Here is a 14,359-nt window from a genome sequence, read left to right on the forward strand (position 1 = left end):
TGGTGGCGGGCGCCTGTGGTCCCAGCTACTCGGGAGGCTGAGGCAGGAGAATCGCTTGAACCTGAGAGGTGGAGACTGCAGTGAGCTGAGATAGTGCCACTGTACTCCAGCCTGGCAACAGAGCGAGACTCCATCTCAAAAATAAATAAATAGGCCGGGCGCGGTGGCTCACGCCTGTAATCCCAGCACTTTGGAAGGCCGAGGCGGGCGGATCACAAGGTCAGGAGATCGAGACCACGGTGAAACCCCGTCTCTACTAAAAATACAAAAAATTAGCCGGGCGCGGTTGTGGGCGCCTTTAGTCCCAGCTACTCGGGAGGCTGAGGCAGGAGAATGGCGTGAACCCGGGAGGCGGAGCTTGCAGTGAGCCGAGATCGCGCCACTGCACTCCAGCCTGGGCGACAGAGCGAGACTCCGTCTCAAAAAAAAATAAATAAATAAATAAAAATAAATAAATAAATAAATAAATAAATAATAAAAACACAAGAACAAAGAAAAACAAATGCCTTTTACCGTTTCACCTTTCTTCTCCTGACAGGTTAACATTCTAATAAAATGCGATGTCTGACTCCCACACAAGACCCAAGAGATGGGAAAATTCTATCCTCTTCCTCCACTACGAACTCTAACTACCAGAAATCCTATTCTTCTGATCTTTAACTTATGTGCTAAGGTGTTGCCTCTGGCTTCAAGAGATTACAGATGGCTCGTCAGCATGAATCATTTATTTAGCTCTAAATAATGGATCTGGGCCGGGCGTGGTGGCTCACACCTGTAATCCCAGCACTTTGGGAGGCCAAGGCGGGTGGATCACGAGGTCAGGAGATGGAGACCATCCTAGCTAACACGGTGAAACCCTGTCTCTACTAAAAGGACAAAAAAGGGCATGCTCTAAGAGGCCTCTCATGCTCTAAGTGTAGGGCATGGTGGCGGGCGCCTGTAGTCCCAGCTACTCAGGAGGCTGAGGCAGGAGAACGGCCTGAACCCGGGAGGCGGAGCTTGCAGTGAGCCAAGATCGTGCCACTGCACTCCAGCCTGGGCAACAGTGCGAGACTCCGTCTCATAAATAAATAAATAAATAAATAAAGGATCTGTAAGTCCTTTGGTTTTCCTAGCACAGTTCCACTGAGGCTAGAAAAATCAATGAATATGGCTGGACGCAGTGGCTCATGCCTGTAATCTCAGCACTTTGGGAGGCCAAGGCTGGTGGATCACCTGAGGTCAGGAGTTCAAGATCAGCCTAGCCAAAATGGTGAAACCCCGTCTCTACTAAAAATTAGCCGGGTGTGGTGGTGGGTACCTGTAATCCCAGTTACTCAGGAGGCTGAGGCAGGAGACTCACTTGAACTCAGGAGTCAGGGGTTGCAGTGAACCAAGATTGTGCCACTGCACTCCAGCCTGAGCAACAAGAGCAAAACTCCAGTCCCCAAAAAAGAAAAAAAAAAAAAAAAAGATCAATGAATACAACTCAGAAAGTCTTACCATTTCACTAGAGAGGTTACAAAATATATCAAAAGAGAATGCTGACTTCACCAGCTAAATTACTTGAGGAGCAGACAGAACTAAAAGAGGGAAGAAAAAGACGAGGTACAGTAATCCCAGCAGTTTGGGAGGCCGCAGGAGGATCATATGAGCCCAGGAGGTAGAAACCAGCCTGGGCAACAGAGTAAGGCCCTGTCTCAAAAGAAAAAAGAAAAAGATGAAGGAAAAACTGATGTTTGGTTCAATTTTTTTGTCCCTTATATATTTTCCACTTCACTAGTGTCCAGATGTCCTGTTAGACTAAACCTTCATCTGTCAGATCCCTCACTTTCTCAATCTCAGCACTACTGACCTTTTATACCGCCAGATAAACTCCTTCTGTCGGGGGCTGCCCTACGTCCTGCCTGTGGTTTTAAGTAGCACCCTGGCCTCTATGCACTATTCAGTAGCATATTCCCCCCAAAGCTCTGTTGTGACAACCAAAGATGTCTCCAATCATTGCTAAATGTCCCTTGAGGGAACAAAATCGCTCCTGATTGACAACCACTGTGTTAGATAACACAAATGAGACTAATTTATCTGTCTTTTTTGTATCAATCAGGTTCTTAAAGACTTAGTTTTATCAATTTCACACAATAAAACCTGGTGTCTTAAATAAGCAAGTGTTATTTGTACAAACCAAATGCCTACAAGTCACCACTGAGTTCCCTTACTCCCTCACTCCTCCATCCAACATATCGGCACTCCTGACTATTTTACCTACGAACTTTGTCCAAAACTCATCAGTCTCTCCATTTCCCCATCTCAGTAACATCAAATCTACACCACTTCTTTCCTCACCCTCTGCAACAGCCTCCTAAGCGGTCTCCCTGCCTTCCTTCCTGTCCCTCTACAGTCACTACCATCTAGTCTATACATCAGTCTCTTATCAGGTCACTACAGCTTCTATCGGGTCCTGTGACTTCTTAGCATAAAGCAGTCTGGTGTCTCCCGTTACCCTTAAAATAAAATCCGCTTACTTCTACAGCCTGCATGGCCTCCTATGCTCTGGAATCTGCTTCCCTCTGCACCTCTTTCCTTACTATTCTCTGCCAGCTCACTCCAGCCACACTGGCATTCTTTCTAGCCTCAAACATGCCATCCGACCTTCATTTTCTTCTCATTCCCTCTATCTGGAGGTCTACATACCACATTAGCATTACCCATCAGGTCTCTGCTTAAAAATCACCTCTGCAAGCCAGGGGCAGTGGCTCATGCCTGTAATCCCAGCACTTTGGGAGGCTGAGGTGGGCAGATCACCTGAGGTCTGGAGTCCAAGACTAGCCTGGCCAACATGGCAAAACCCCATCTCTTCTAAAAATACAAAGATTAGTCAGGTGTGGTGGTGGGTGCCTGTAATCCCACCTACTCGGGAGGCTAAGGAAGAAAAATCACTTGAATCCGGGAGGCAGAGGTTGCAGTGAGGTGAGATTGCACCACTGCACTCCAGCCTAGGTGACAGAGCAAGACTCCGTCTCAAAAAAAAAAAAAAAAAGTCACCTCTACAATAAGACCTCCTCTGACCATCCTGCCAAAGAGGCTTCCAAATCACTCTCTCAGGTGTTTACATGTGTGAAATCTGCTTTCCCCACTTGAATGGTAAGCTTTATGAAGTAATGGACCATGTCTTATTAACCATGTATCCCCAGAACATAAGAAATGCCTGGCACAGCTGGGCGCAGTGGCTCATGACTGTAATCCCATCACTTTGGGAGGCCAAGGCAGGCAGATCATGAGGTCACGAGTTCAAGACTAGTCTGACCAACATGGTGAAACTCCATCTCTTCTAAAAATACAAAAAAATTAGCCAGGCGTGGTGGCATGCACCTGTAATCCCAGCTACTCAGGAGGCTGAGGCAGAAGAACTGCTTGAATCCCAGAGGCGGAGGTTGCAGTGAGCCAAGATCGTGCCACTGTGCTCCAGCCTAGGTGATAGAGACTCCATCTCAAAAAAAAAAAAAAGTTCCTGGCACATAATATATGCGCAAAAATTGTGATGAATTAATGGATGTCTTTGGCCAGCAGGTCAAATGTGTCCATTTAGGAGCCACAGGTGACTTTCTACTTCTGAGACCAAAAGTCAGCCTCTCCTCAAATTTACCACTATAGTACACACTCACATGACAAGGTAATGATAAAATGTTCACCCTCAAAGGAAGCTTTTTGTGCTTTTACATTTTCTAAAAGAAACTGAATAGTACTCAAATCATACACAAAAATCTTAGGAGACTCTAGGCCATAGAATTTGAGGAGACCACACACAAGGGTTACAGCCTATAAGGTGCTAAAATAACCTCTATCTATGGGCCGGGCACAGTGGTGCCCACCTGTAGTCCCAGCTACTTGGGCAGCTGCAGTGGAAGGATTGCTTGAGCCCAGGAATTCAAGGCCAGCCCGGGCAACACCCCATCTAAAAAAATGGGGCAAGACCCCATCTAAAAAAAAAAAAATCCCTATGTACTAAATTGAAAAGGCTCAAAATGCTCAAAACCCACAAATGCCTAGAAACATAAGAAAAACAAAATTGGAACCTAACTGATAGACTCTTTACTGCTATGAGGAAGATCATCAATAATATTTTGATAATGATAAATAATAATACATTTATGCAGAGCTATGGTTCATCAGATTCTCACAGCAGCCATAAAGAATTGGTGAGCTGGTGCTTTTGGCCACAATCAAGTTTAATTAGAAAGTTTAGGCCAGAGCGGGGCACAGTGGCTCACGCCTGTAATCTCAGCACTTTGGGAGGCTGAGGCAGGTGGATCACAAGGTCAGGAGTTCGAGACCAGCCTGACCAACATGGTGAAACCCTGCTTCTACTAAAAATACAAAAATTAGCCAGGCATGGTGGTGGTGCCTACAATCACAGCTACTTGGGAGGTTGACACAGGAGAATCACTTGAACCCAGAAGATGGAGGTTGCAGTGAGCCGAGATCGCACCACAGCACTGCAGCCTGGGCAACAGAGCAAGACTCTGTCTCAGAAAAAAAAAAAAAAAAATTTATGTCAGGCGCAGTGGCTCACACCTGTAATCCTAGCACTCTGGGAGGCCAGGGCGGGCGGGTCATAAGGTCAAGAGATCAAGACCATCCTGGCCAACATGGTGAAACCCCGTCTCTACAAAAAATACAAAAATTTGCTGGACATGGTGGCACACACCTGTAATCCCAGCTACTTGGGAAGCTGAGGCAGAAGAATTGCTCGAACCCAGAAGGCGGAGGTTGCAGTGAGCCAAGATTGTGCCACCACACCCCAGCACCTGGGCAACAGAGTGAGACTCCATCTCAAAAAAAAAACAAAGGAAAGGAAAGCAAAGGATAAGTATACACAAAAAAATTCTAGAAAGGCATGCAGTTCACTGTTTTTTGTTTTGTTCGTTTTTTCAGACAGACTCTCGCACTGTCACCTGGACTGGAGTGCAATGGTGCAATCTCAGCCTCCCAAGTAGCTGGGATTACAGGAACACACCACCACACCAGGCTAATTTTCTGTATTTTTAGTAGAGACGGGGTTTCACTATGTTGGCTAGACTGGTCTCGAGCTCCTGACCTCGTGATCCGCCAGCCTCGGCCTCACAAAGTGTTGGGATTACAGGTGTGAGCCACCACGCCTGGCCACAGTTCATCGTTAATGATGACTACTTTAAGAAAAAAAAGGCCGGGCGCGGTGGCTCAAGCCTGTAATCCCAGCACTTTGGGAGGCCGAGACGGGCGGATCACGAGGTCGGGAGTTCGAGACCATCCTGGCTAACACGGTGAAACCCCGTCTCTACTACAAAATACAAAAAGCTAGCCGGGCGAGGTGGCGGGCGCCTGTAGTCCCGGCTACTCGGGAGGCTGAGGCAGGAGAATGGCGTAAAAACCCGGGAGGCAGAGCTTGCAGTGAGCTGAGATCCGGCCACTGCACTCCAGCCTGGGCGACACAGCGAGACTCTGTCTCAAAAAAAAAAAAAAAAAAAAAAAAAAAAGAAAAAAAAAAGCAGGAGCCAGGCATGGTGGCTCATGCCTGTAATCCCAGCACTTTGGGAGGCCAGGGTAGGAGAATCAATTGAGGTCAGGAGTTGGAGACCATCCTAGCCAATATGCAAAACTCGGTCCCTACTAAAAACACAAAAATTAGCAGGGCGTGGTGGTAGGTGCCTGTAATCCCAGCTACTTGGGAGGCTGAGGCAGGAGAATCGCTTGAACCCGGGATGCAGAAGTTGCAGTGAGCTGACATCGTGCCATTGCACTCCAGCCTGGGCAACAGAGTGAAACTCCATCTCAAAAAAAAAAAGAGAGAAAAAAAGAAAGGAAAGGAGGCTGGGCACAGCGGCTCACACTTGTAATCCATGCACTTTGGGAGCCCAAGTCAGGCTGGTCTCAAACTCCTGACCTCATGATCCACCTGCTTTGGCCTCCCAAAGTGCTGGAATTACAGGTGTGAGCCACCGCACTCAGTCTGTATTTTCAGTAGAGATGGGGTTTCACCATGTTGGTCAGGCTGGTCTCAAACTGCTGACATTGTGATCCACCCGCCTCGGTCTCCCAAAGTACTGGGATTACAGGTGTGAGCCACCATGCCTAGCTAATTTTTTTTATTTTCAGTAGAAACGGTGTTTGACCATGTTGGTCCAGCTGCTCTCGAACTCCTGACCTCCGGTGATCCACCTGCCTGGGCCTCCCAAAGTGCTGGGATTACAGGCATGAGCCACCATGCCTGGCCTTGATATCCATTTTTTAAAAACTGAAGTTGGCTGGGCATGGTAGCTCACTCCTGTAATCCCAGCACCTTGGGAGGCTGATGCAGGTGGATAATTTGAGGTCAGGAGTTCGAGACTAGCCTGGCCAATGTAGAGAAACCCCGTCTCTACTAAAACAAACACAAAAATCAGCCAGGCAAGTGGTGCATGCCTGTAGTTCCAGCTACTCAGGAGGCTGAGGCAGGAGAATCGCTTGAACCTGGGAGACAGAGGTTGCAGTGAGGCAAGATCATGCCACGGCACTCCAGCCTGGGGGACAGAGTGAGACTCTGTCTCCAAAAAAAAAAAAAAACAACTGAAGTTTAGATGTGACAACACCGATCAGTAAGTATTCATGCACTGACAATGTGTTTACCATTGTACATGGTATAGGCCATGAAACATGGTCCTGCTCTCCAGAAGTTCACAATCTAGCTTAATTTATAACCTAGATTTATGTCAATCATCTAATTGTTTTGAACATTCACTATTAGAAAACTGAACTATTTTAAGTATTTCTCCATTTATGACTCTATGAGAACAAATCACCTAAAATCAATGAATTCTATGTCTAAACCATCAGTCCCAAGAATGCTGCTTGCAATTAACAAACTGTTATATCCTGGGAAGTGGTTAATGTTTATGAAGGGAGGAAATGTGGGAAGAATCTTTACAAACAATCCAATTATATACATATTACATACAAGAAATAAAGATGAAGGACCCATATCATCTCTGGGTAGTTAGATTTATCTTCTTCATTACACTTCTTTAAATGCTCTTAATTCTCAACTAAGGAACACATATCAATGCTACAAAAAAGAAAAAAATATACACATCCTCCTCCCCCAAAAAACCTTCTTTTTAAAGGTGCCAGTGCAATCCATGAGGGTTACTAGTTCATCCCAAAGCTTCCCCTCATTTGACAAAAGTGGCAACAACCAAACTATGACTTTCCAAAAGCTGACATTACAGAGAACTGATAGCAAAACCACCAAGAACCATCCAAAATCCAAGTGTTCCATTTATAAAAGATTTAGTCCACAATGTCGCCCAATTAGAGCATAATCCATAATGAAGACATTATTGCTAACAAGGGACGCAGAATGGGATCTGGGTCACTCTTCCATAACTATTTGTTCCTCTCAAACCAATAAAGAAAAGTCTGTGTTAGCAAAGTATTTAGCTGACAATGGAAGTACATAGGAATCATGATGTAATTCATTTCCATCAACTTATCCAAGGAGGAAAAAAGTACAGAAGAAAAATATTAGGTGGGTAATTAGGGAGCCTCTCAAATGGTAACTTACATAGGTACTCCCCTCCAAACTGGAAACTGAAGGAGTCATCACCATCAAAAGTACTGAGTCAGTGAACCACAGATACTCCACAGTGATACTGACGACAACAAACTGGTACTGGATACCATGTGCCAGACTGTGATAAAAATCATTTAAGCTGTGCGTCAGTTTCACTTCTACTTTACAGGATTGTTGATAGAACTCAAAAAGATTAGGAATGGAAAGGATTTTTATCACTTACCCTTGGCTATGCAGTGATTGGTAAACAAGGATGTGAATTCGAGCAAACTTCACTTGAAAGCCCACTCAAAAGAAAAGTACAGACACTACACTACCTTCATTCCAAAGTATAAACATTATACTACCCCTTCCCCAATCTCGCCTAGCTGTCACAACACTACCATCTCCCCAACTCAGACTCAAGCCAAATATCCCCTAGTCATTCTGTACTCCCAGATGCCCTCGCTGGCTTTTACTGATCAGAAACCTATACAAGAAAATATGAAGAGACCAGCCGATCATTCCTGTAATCCCAACACTTTGGGAGGCCAAGGCGGGTGGATCACTTGAGGTCAGGAGTTCGAGACCAACCTGGCCAACATGGTGAAACCCCATCTCTACTAAAAATTCAAAATTAGCCAGGCATGATGGCACGCGTCTGCAATCTTAGCTATTCGGGAGGCTGAGGCAGGAAAATAGCTTGAATCCAGGAGGCAGAGGTTGCAGTGAGCCGAGATGGCACCACTGCACTCCAGCCTGTGTGACAGAGCAAGAGTCCACCTCAAAAAAAAAAATACACACACACACACACACACACATATACACACGTATATATATATATGTGTATATATATGTATATATATGTATGTATATGAAGAGACCATCTGGAAAGAATATTGTCCTTATTAAAAGCCACTTTTTAAAGACCTGCCTGTCTAAATCGAGATAGCAGGTTTATGCCTTATTACCTAGCACTCCCATGGAACCCAATGTTGAGTGTGTATTTCCCTGGAAAGATACAGTCCTGCATCACTATCATTTACTCACAGCTTGCCAGGGTGCTCTCATTCTGAAGTGTTTTAAATCAGTTTGTTCCAATAATGCTACAATTAATACTAACAACAGCTACCATATACACTGACCATTTACTACACAACAGGCTCTACAAACACTGTCTCATTTCAACCTCACAACTCAATGAAGTAGGCTGTCCCCCATTTTATAGATGAAAAAGCTAAGGCTCAGAGAAGTAAAGTAATTCGACCAGAGGTCATGCAGCTGGTAACTAAATCTGACTCCATGCAGCTAAAGCCTCCAGAGGTCTTGCCTTTTAATGATTAAAATGTGATCTCCTCTCGGACATTGGTTTTGGAGAGCTGCCTTCCGACAACGGATCTGCTCCACTACACATGAATCCCACGATACCCATGTGCTTACCTGAACTTCTTCATTTTCGTCTACTAGGAGGAAACTCACAACCTTCTCAGTCATCTTCTTCCTCTTGGTCTCCTCATCCATCTCTTCTGCCTCCAGTGACCCCTGGAGATTACTGACATTGTACACAGTAACAGGGTGTCTCCTTTTGTTACCCCCAGAATGAGTCCTCTTCTGGCACTCCAGGCACAAGTTGATTTTGCAGGTCTGGCACCTCACTATTGCCCTCTGCCTCACACCTGGTAAATGCCCACTGAGACCCTTGCAGAGGTCACAGTAAGGGACATGGCCAGGTTTGAGTCTTATCCGCTCATGGTTTCTCAGGCGCTCCTGCCGGTGGAGCTCCTCCTCGCAGCGGAGACACTGCAGACTGCAGCACTCATCACACTCGAAGATAGCTTCATCAGTCCCGCTGCAGGCGTAACTTTCCTGGCACATCAGCCCCGGATTCAGGCCCTTCTCTGCTGGGGAAGTCTGGGCACTCATACTCACACTGGTAAGGAAACACACCCACCATATAACAGTCACTGAGCTTGCCCGGGGAGTGAAGACAAAGATTTGAGTCTGAAGACTGCACGAAACCTCCCCAGGGTTCTGAACACTTTAAAAAAGAACACCTTTCATGTCCTCCTGTTATAGCTCAGGACAAACAAATGTTCAAATTTTTAATTTGCTGCCTCCAAGACTCTTGTATCAGCAGCAACGTTGATTTGGTTTAATGGTTTCATCCTCCACAAAGTGTAAGCAAAGATGTGGTCAAAATTGACTTGGAGGGGTCTTTTATGGCTGAGAGAGGTCCGATGGATTCACGGCGGTGGGTTCACCAGTTGGACATCAGCTACAAAGTTTTGGTAACGAAAGAAACTGGCCAGGAGCTTTTCAATATAATTCGACCTGAAGTCAGTATTTCAGGGGATACCTAGAATAGGGGAAGGAAAAGGATTTCAATCATCTAAAAAACGGAAGTGCACCTTAAAAAAAAAAAAAAAAAAGATTGTGACTAAATCAAATACTAGCCCGAAACTGCTGAGACAAATCTCATTACTTTTTCTTTTTTCTTTTTTTCTGAGACGGAGTTTTGCTCTTGTTGCCCAGGCTGGAGTGCAATGGGACAGTCTCGGCTCACCGCAACCTCCGCCTCCCAAGTTCAAGCGGTTCTCCTGCCTCAGCCTCCCAAGGAGTTGGGATTACAGGCGCCCACCACAGCGCCCAGCTAATTTTTGTATTTTTAGTAGAGACGGGGTTTCACCATGTTGGCCAGGCTGGTCTTGAACTCTTGACCTAAGGTGATCCGCCCGCCTTGGCCTCCCAAAGTGCTGGGATTACAGGCGTGAGCCACCACACCTGTTCAGAAATCTCATTTTTTATCTTAACACTTACACTGGCTTATTATATAACCAGGTGCAGTGGCTCATACCTGTAATTCCATCACTTTGGGAGGCCGAGGTGGGCAGATCACTTGAGGTCAGGAGTTCAAGACCACTCTGCCCAACATGGTGAAATCCCATCTCTACTAAAAATACAAACATTCACTGGGCATGGTGGCGGGCGCCTGTAATCCCAGCTACTAGGCAGGCTGAGGCAGGAGAATTGCTTGAACCCGGGAGGTAGAGGTTGCAGTGAGCCGAGATCTTGCCACTGCACTCCAGCCTGGAAGACAGAGTGAGACTCCCTCAAAAAAAAAATAATAATAATAATAAATATTTTCAAAATTATAGCTAAAGTTCCTCCTCTTGACAACAAACGCCACCTCTAGGCCCAAGGCATTTAAGAGACTTTGCTGCTCTATTTCCCAGACTGGAATTTTCTGTTCATTCAGTTATTAAATCCAGAATCTAAATCACTAAGTGAGTAGTCCTTGGAAGGACAGCCCTCTGCACCCCCACATGCATCCCACAATTGGGAGGAGTGGAGAGGCTTGTATAAAGCTAATGAAAATGTAATAATAAACTTTAGATCTATCAAATACCTGGGCCGACCCCGTTAGCCTTGTAACTGGATTGTTTCAACTCCAGTTAGACATATACTAAGGACTCTAAACTTAGAAACAATAGTAATAATTTCATGTTTAAAAACAATTTTTTTACTTTGTAATTCTTCTGTCCCTTCTTTCACTAACTGCCAAAAAAAAAAAAAAAAAAAGGAGCAACAGGAGACAATTCCTCTACTATAACCCATGGCAAAGCCAGGCCTGCAGTGAATCAAAACAAGTAATTTTTCTCTTTGTCACTTAAAAACTAACTTAAAAATAACTTCAAAATAGGAAAAAAGATAACCGGGCCAAGAAAGGGACTTTTGTCACTTTGACAATTATATTCCTAATTCCCCCTAGCCTTGACCCCCATTCCAGGGCCCCAACAAGGTGTAAAGCCTGCCTTTCTGATAGTCACTCCTCCCCTACAGTAATCAATCTATCAATCTTATTTTTAGATAAACAAGGAAGGCGAAGGGAGTGACTAGGGGATCTTATTTACACTCTAACCTCAGACATGCCCAGCCAACTCCCAAAACAGAAACAAAAATCAAACTTGTCACAATTGAGAAAAATATAAAATCAACCTTCAAAAGTACACCTTACCCCCGGCCATGTCAAGCAAACATTTTGCCCACTCGGGCCCCCACCTCGACACCCCTCCCCAGCCGGGGGTTCCTCACCCTTCCTTCCACCCGGACACCACCGCCACAACCCGAGGGGCAGGAGCGGAGCCTAAGAACAAAGAAGGTCCCCCAAAATCTCCCCCACGCCAGCAAAGCCCGGAGCCGAATCCATTGTTTATACCACCCCACCCCCACCCCCGCCGCACCCGCCCCTCCTTCCTCCCGAGGGCAGCCGGAGCCCCAGGACGATCACTCGCCCCGCGCTGGGCCGTGCCCTCCCCGCCCTGCCCTGCCCGCCGCGGCCCGGGGATCCCACCACGGAGCAGCTCGGCCGCAGCAAGGCGGCGTCGGGGGGCCGCAGGGCGCCGGTGGGGACAGAGGCTGTTCCTCAGGACACCGGCAGATCCATCCTCATCTCCATCTCCGCCACTCTCCTCCTTCGTTGCCTCCCGGGCTTCCTCCTCTCCTGTTGTCAGTTGGGATCAGCTGATCGGAGTGAACTTCTCCCAGCTTGGACTAACAGGAAGGCGTGAGCGGTGCAGCCCAGAAAGGGAGGAGCGAGAGAGGGAGGAGCCCGGCGCCAGCGAGGGCGGAGTGCGCACTGCCTCCTGGGAGATGTAGCTCCTCGCGGCGCACTTTCGCCCCACATCCCGGAAGGGAAGACTCTGAATGACTACAACTCCCAGTACTAAAGAGGCTGCTCTTGCGAGGAGGCGGTGGGGACCCGCTACGGAGGATTTCGGGACTTGGAGTTTTTTCATTGAGTGTGGTATCCGCAGGTTTCAGCACGTTCTTTTGGGTTGCAACTGGGAAAGGCATGGTGCTACGTTAGAGAACTGATGTAATAATGTCTAGTGTAAGTGGGAAATGGCGAGTCAATTAATTTGAATTCAAGTAATCCTATTGCACACCATTCCCTCAGAAACGTGTGAGCACAGGCAGTCTCCACTTTCCCAATTTCGCTTCTCAAAAACTAAGGAAAAGACCAGAAAGAAGTGATAAGAGGATATAGGTACTCTTGGGAAGTTTTTGTTGGTTTTCCCCCCTTGGCAAAGGACAAAATTACAACGAATTTAGTTTTAAGATCTCAATTGGCTTTATTGCGACTCTAGGATCAGGCAACACTTCATTCCAGAAAGTGGAGTGAATGTTCTGATGAGCAGGAGAGGTTGGCTTTGTAGACTGAGAAAAGCTTGAAGAAGCAAAAGCAAAGAACAAAGAGCATATTGGTTTCTTTCTTTCTTTCTCTTTCTTGTCATCCTTTTCTTTCCTCTTTCTTCTCTCTTTTTTCAGTCTTCTCATGGGACCTTGACATATTGGTCATTTCTAAGCTACTTTCCTTGGAAGGTGGGGACAGAGAGACAGAACAATAGAAAAATAACTGATTAGTTGACATCAGTTTACTTCAGGCTACTTCTTTTGTGTAAGGATTACAACAAAGGGAGCTTCATTATCATGCAACATTAACACAAGCCTGTTTGGGAAATTGGCTGTCCTTATCCCTCTTTCCTGATTTCTCTGAAGGTCAGATAACAACTTAGTTTGAGTTTGGTAACAGCTTAGTTTGGATTTGGTGAGGTGAAACTTTAGCATGGGTGATTCCATTTTTATTTTAGCCAGGTCTCTTGGGGCCTGGTGCAGGAGTTTAGTCCAAAACAAAGGCCTCCTATCATTTTTACTTAACACCCTTCAAGGGTATTCTCCAAATCAACCATGAATTTTTTTTCCTACCTAGTAGTTTTCTGATCTTTCCTTCTATAGTTTCAGAACATCTCAGGCTGGGCGCGGTGGCTCACGCCTGTAATCCCAGCACTTTGGGAGGTCGAAGTGGGCTGATAACCTAAGGTTGGGAGTTCGAGACCAGCCTGACCAACATGGCAAAACCCCATCTACACTAAATATACAAAAATTAGCTGGGCATGGTGGTGGGTACCTGTAATCCCAGCTACTCGGGAGGCTGAGGTAGGAGAATTGCTTGAACCCTGGAGGTGGAGGTTATGGTGAGCCGAGATCGCGCCATTGCACTCTAACCTGGGCAACAAGAGGGAAACTCTGTCTCAAAAAAAAAAAAAAAAAAGCTATTATAGTTTCAGAACTTCTCAATTTGAAATTATCTTTGAGGGCCAGGCACAGTGGCTCACGCCTGTAATCCCAGCACTTTGGGAGGCCAAGGTGGGCGGATCACAAGGTCAGGAGTTTGAGACCAGCATGCCAACATAGTGAAACCTCATCTCTACTAAAAATACAAAACATTAGCTGGGTGTGGTGGCGGGCACCTGTAATCCCAGCTATTTGGGAGGCTGAGACAGGAGAATCACGTGAACCTGGGAGGCAGAGGTTGCAGTCAGCCGAGATTGCACCATTGCACTCTAGCCTGGGCAACAGCGCGAGACTCCATCTCAAAAAAGAAAAAAAAAAAAGAAATTATTTTTGCATTAGGTAGGGTAAATTTTCAGATAAGCTTTTAGTCTACAGTGCAGGCTAATGGTTAACATTTATCAGGCTTTTTTTTTTTTCTTTTTTCATGGCCTTATATTTGTTTAGTGCTTTCACTTTTTGTTTGTTTCTTGAAACAACATTGAAAGAAAGCCTGGGTCTGTGTTGCCAAAGATTGACTGCTTGCTCTAGAAAAGCTCCTGAAGGCCTGGTGTGGTGGTTCATGTCTGCAATCTCAGCACTTTGGGAGGCCAAGGTGAGCAGAGCACTTGAGGTCATGGCCAATATAGTGAAACCATGACTATACTAAAAATACAAAAAATTAGCTGGAAATGGTGGCACGTG

The 14,359-nt window shown here is 45.9% G+C and overlaps 1 protein-coding gene across 1 annotated transcript in view; it reads right to left on the reverse strand.

The window, feature by feature from the left end:
• The window catches only part of ZFYVE1 (zinc finger FYVE-type containing 1), a 61,301-nt gene extending 49,226 nt beyond the window's left edge, over nt 1–12,075 (reverse strand). The window contains exons 1-2 of the mRNA XM_028851649.2: nt 11,895–12,075; nt 8,984–9,899 (exon numbers count right to left, since the gene is read on the reverse strand). Coding sequence (XP_028707482.1) covers nt 8,984–9,466 — 483 coding nt within the window. The 5' untranslated portion in view covers nt 9,467–9,899; nt 11,895–12,075. The remainder of the gene's footprint in view (nt 1–8,983; nt 9,900–11,894) is intronic.
• Between the last annotated feature and the right edge of the window lie 2,284 nt (nt 12,076–14,359).

Source organism: Macaca mulatta, chromosome 7 (assembly GCF_049350105.2).
Source record: "Macaca mulatta isolate MMU2019108-1 chromosome 7, T2T-MMU8v2.0, whole genome shotgun sequence".
Taxonomy (NCBI): Eukaryota; Metazoa; Chordata; class Mammalia; order Primates; family Cercopithecidae; genus Macaca; species Macaca mulatta.